This window comes from Nicotiana attenuata, chromosome 1 (genome assembly GCF_001879085.1).
Source record: "Nicotiana attenuata strain UT chromosome 1, NIATTr2, whole genome shotgun sequence".
In the NCBI taxonomy this organism is placed as follows: domain Eukaryota; kingdom Viridiplantae; phylum Streptophyta; class Magnoliopsida; order Solanales; family Solanaceae; genus Nicotiana; species Nicotiana attenuata.
Genome location: NC_031989.1, coordinates 58661493 through 58665626, shown reverse-complemented (window position 1 = coordinate 58665626; position 4134 = coordinate 58661493). Strand labels below are relative to the sequence as shown.

The 4134-nt window shown below is 33.9% G+C and overlaps 1 protein-coding gene across 1 annotated transcript; it reads left to right on the top strand.

Moving 5' to 3' along the window:
* LOC109227344 (gibberellin 2-beta-dioxygenase 2-like) lies at positions 1012-2654 on the top strand. Its single transcript, XM_019392472.1, has 2 exons — positions 1012-1694; positions 1869-2654. Exons 1-2 carry the CDS (start codon positions 1236-1238, stop codon positions 2133-2135), a joined length of 726 nt encoding a protein of 241 aa, XP_019248017.1. The 5' UTR covers positions 1012-1235; the 3' UTR covers positions 2136-2654.

Here is a 4134-nt window from a genome sequence, read left to right as displayed (position 1 = left end):
CCATCTCCATACTCGTTCCGCTGAACCTGGGCTCTGTTACCAGTTGTTGGGCTAAACTAGCCCAAGTACACTCTTAATATGGTGTGATATTGTCCGCTTTGGGCCAAGCCCGCACGGTTTACCCCAAAAGGCCTCACACCATTAAGAGATCCCTACACCTTATATGTAAACTCCCAATCTTTTCAGCTACCAATGTGAGACTTTGTTCGCACACCCAACAAACTCTTGCGTAGACCCTGTATTTATATTGAGAAATTCACTAAATATTGGTAAATATCTGACTGTGAACCCAGTTATTATTGCATATTAATCTGAAATTACGGTAGGAACCCATAAACCTCAAATCCTGGATCCTCCTCTGACTGTAGCAAACTTTTCATCAAAGCTATCTAAAATTTCAAATCTTGTAGTAGTAAAAAAGATAAAATGTGTAGTGGGAATCTCATCAGCCGTATTGTTAGTTATTTCCAGGCTGATGAAATTAATGGTTACCTGGAACAGGTTCAAAATTAATTTTTAATAAGGATGGCAACTCCTTTTCAGAGAAACAGATAGGTTGTATGGTATTAATTAAAATATCTCTGTTACCTAATGCTTATTGTGTGCTAGCTAACAGCTGACTATTGACCAGCGAAAGGCCATTAATAAGTCTTTATAATTCAAGTCAAATATATGTTTACAGGTACGTGCATGGACCCCCTTTTTTTAGGTCAATATGGTGACTTTAGTTGGATGGAAAAAACTTTTCAGATAGTAGCATGCTAAGTACATAGACACGACCAGACCACCCTTTTTCGAATTTTAGGTGTATCAAATTATCATCTTCCTAATCCCCAAACAGTTGCACTGTCAACTGCAAACTTGCAGCATATGTTTCTGTTTTATATATATCTATATGTTAGACTTGTAGTTTTCTTCTAATAGAAAATTTCTATTACTAAAATATACTCCTACTAATTACTGTTTTTTTTCTTTTATTTTTTGGCGTTGACAAGCGTAATATATATATATATTAATATACTACTAGTAAGTTACTATCGGGAAACAGGATAAGTCAATGCTAATAAAAATATAATGTAATGGAGAATTTCATATACGTCTTAGGCCTAGGACCACCTAACAAGAAAAAGTCAGAAGTTTTTTATTTGATTTAATTTTATTGGTTTAATACATATAATTTCTAACTAATTAACGATTTAGTAGAGGTAGCGGTTTGTTCTTGAATATTTGAGCTGATGTCAATATGCAATTTGTCTTGTAAATTTTGCAGCTGCGTGGCAAATGATTACGTAAGTGCAGTTAAGAATCTGGCTTGCGACATTCTTGAATTGGTGGCGGAAGGTTTAAGGATACAAGACAAGTCTATTTTTAGCAATCTCATAAGTGATTCCCAGAATGACTCTTGCTTCAGGATCAATCACTATCCACCACTCAATGCACCTAATCATCAACAAGAATTCAATCATAATTGGGACCCATCCCCAGTAGAAGAAGAACGACTCCACATCTCTCCTCTCCCTATCGTTGGATCAAAATCAAGAATTGGATTTGGAGAGCATACTGACCCTCAGATACTGACCATCCTTCGATCAAATGACGTTAATGGTCTTCAAATATGTTCCCATGACGGTTTCTGGATCCCCGTTCCTCCTGACCCCAATGAGTTCTTTGTTTTCGTCGGCGACTCCTTTCAGGTTTGTACCGCTGACAGTATATATATATAATAAAAAAAAAAATGTTGTTGATTAATGTGTGTCAATTTTTTTTAAAATATTTTTACCTGTACGTATCTGATTGTGTAAAAAAAATGATCTTGTAATGTCCATGTATATATCAAAACTAAAATCCAATGACTAATAATGGTGCAGGCTTTGACGAATGGAAGATTTACAAGCGTGAGGCATAGGGTAGTGGCGATGAATTCATGGAAGACGAGAATGTCAATGATGTATTTTGCGGCTCCTGCACTTGACGCTTGGATAAGTGCTCCTCCTCAAATCAAGAACAAGAATATTATTTCTATAAATATTAGTAATATCTACAGACCTTTCACGTGGGGCCAGTTCAAACATATTGTATATTCCTTGCGTCTCGCTGATAGTCGTCTTGACCATTTCAAGAATCACACCCAATGACAATCCTCCTCGCGTGCTCTAGTTTTTTTAATGTGTCCGACTATTTGGATTTGCATCAGGATTCTTAGGGCGACTTCGTACTCAAGAACTTTGATTAAAGATGATAAAGTATTTATCATTCTACCACAATTCTTGTTGGTTTCGGTACTAGCTCTAGATATATTTCCCAATAGAATGCTAACTGGCTTGTCATGTTTTTTTTTTTTTTTTTTTTTTTTTTTTTTGCTTATTAACTTTAAATATTTGCTCTCCAGGAGTACCCAGCTCTTGCGTATTCCAATGTGAGGAAAAATCTTTTAGATAGGAGGTATTTGTGTAATTACATGTTATTTTTTAGAGGATGTATTAATTAGTGTAAAAAATATTTTACACTTTGTCAGTGTAAAGAAGTTATGTTATTTTCTTATCATAACCTCATTCTATCGGTGGGGTTCATTATTCTTACCGATAATTGATGGCAATTCTTTTTGGTATATCTTCAGCCAGCTAATAAAAAGCGACCAGCTAATCCTATATGTAGCTCTTGTGGCACAATCTGGATTAAACATTGTAACCACAAATATGGTGAATCCACATTGCATCAAACACTTTAAGCTGAAAAAGTGGAACTTGTCTATGTCAGCCATCTCTTTGATATATATTACTTCTGCGCATGCTTATTGAAAGCCACATCCTATCCTGGCTAAGTGGCTATATCTCACATCTTTAGTGATTAGTACCTAGGAAATATTGTGCAAGATTAATTTAAGTGGAATATAGAATTCCAGTTAAGCTAGCTAGCATTGTCTACCTGATATGGATTTCCTTTTGCGTGATGACTATGGACTCTCCAAATTAAGTTTAGTAGGAATGAATCTGCTATAATGGCTTAGCCAAAATAGATAGAAACTATATTAAAAAGACTTGGACTTAATTCTCTTAAAAGAAATACTAATTGAAGGGTAAACGTGTAGCAGTTCTACACACAAAGGTAAGAATGCAAAGTGATGAGAGTGACAAAAGTACTTGCAAAATGAAATTTTATTTAAATCAAACTTAACAGCACAGGCGGGTATCCTGTGTCTTAATGTCTGTACACTGTACGACACTGCAATCTATAACACCTTAGGTGATCGAATTGGGTCTCCTGTCCTTATAGCTAATTGGGCTATTTTTGAAACTTTTTTTATACCTTTAGGCTGAAAAAGACTAATTAATGAATTTGGGTAACTGATGGGTTGTTCAACTCCCATTGACTCATATATCTCACGTTATTCGTGAATAGACCAACTCTTTCAGAAACTACCATTACAGCTTCAAAGGTAAGATTTGCATCAAACCAAATTATTTCCACTTTCATACTTTGGATTTTTACAATAAAGTTTCTATGAAAAATTACGGTAATTCAACCTCTATATTGTTGGAAAAATATTGTATTATGGAGAATGAGATTTAGCTTGAGGCGTGTCAAATACACTGTAAGGATATTTTGTCCACACCTTGATGAATATTATTAGGCATATCCCCAAGATTCAACAAGGTATTCTAGTATAACTAGGAGCAGAAACAACAAAGATTAATCAAAGAAAACCGAGCACAATAAAAAGAAATTGAGAAGAAAAGTATTTGCTTTTTCCACTCTTTCACATCTTTTTAAATTGAACACAATATACATATATATAGTCCAAAGTGGACATATGATTGTCAAGAAAGAATCGTTACAAAACCAAAGCCAAGAAACGTTACATATTTAAAGGCCATTAAGCATGGAACGTTATCAAATGGTTAGATTCAAAAAACTAATTGATTTTGATAGCCATAATAAATAATAATAATAGCCATTTAAAGCTAATAAAATATTATATTAAAAGTTATTCAAATTTACTATTACACACATTAAGTATATTCAAATTAATAGTATAATAAAGATCCACTAATATAATATAACAAGAATGAACCTAGACAACAATTTGAATATCTCTTTTTGAGTTATCAAATTATTTTTCTAACATATATATCC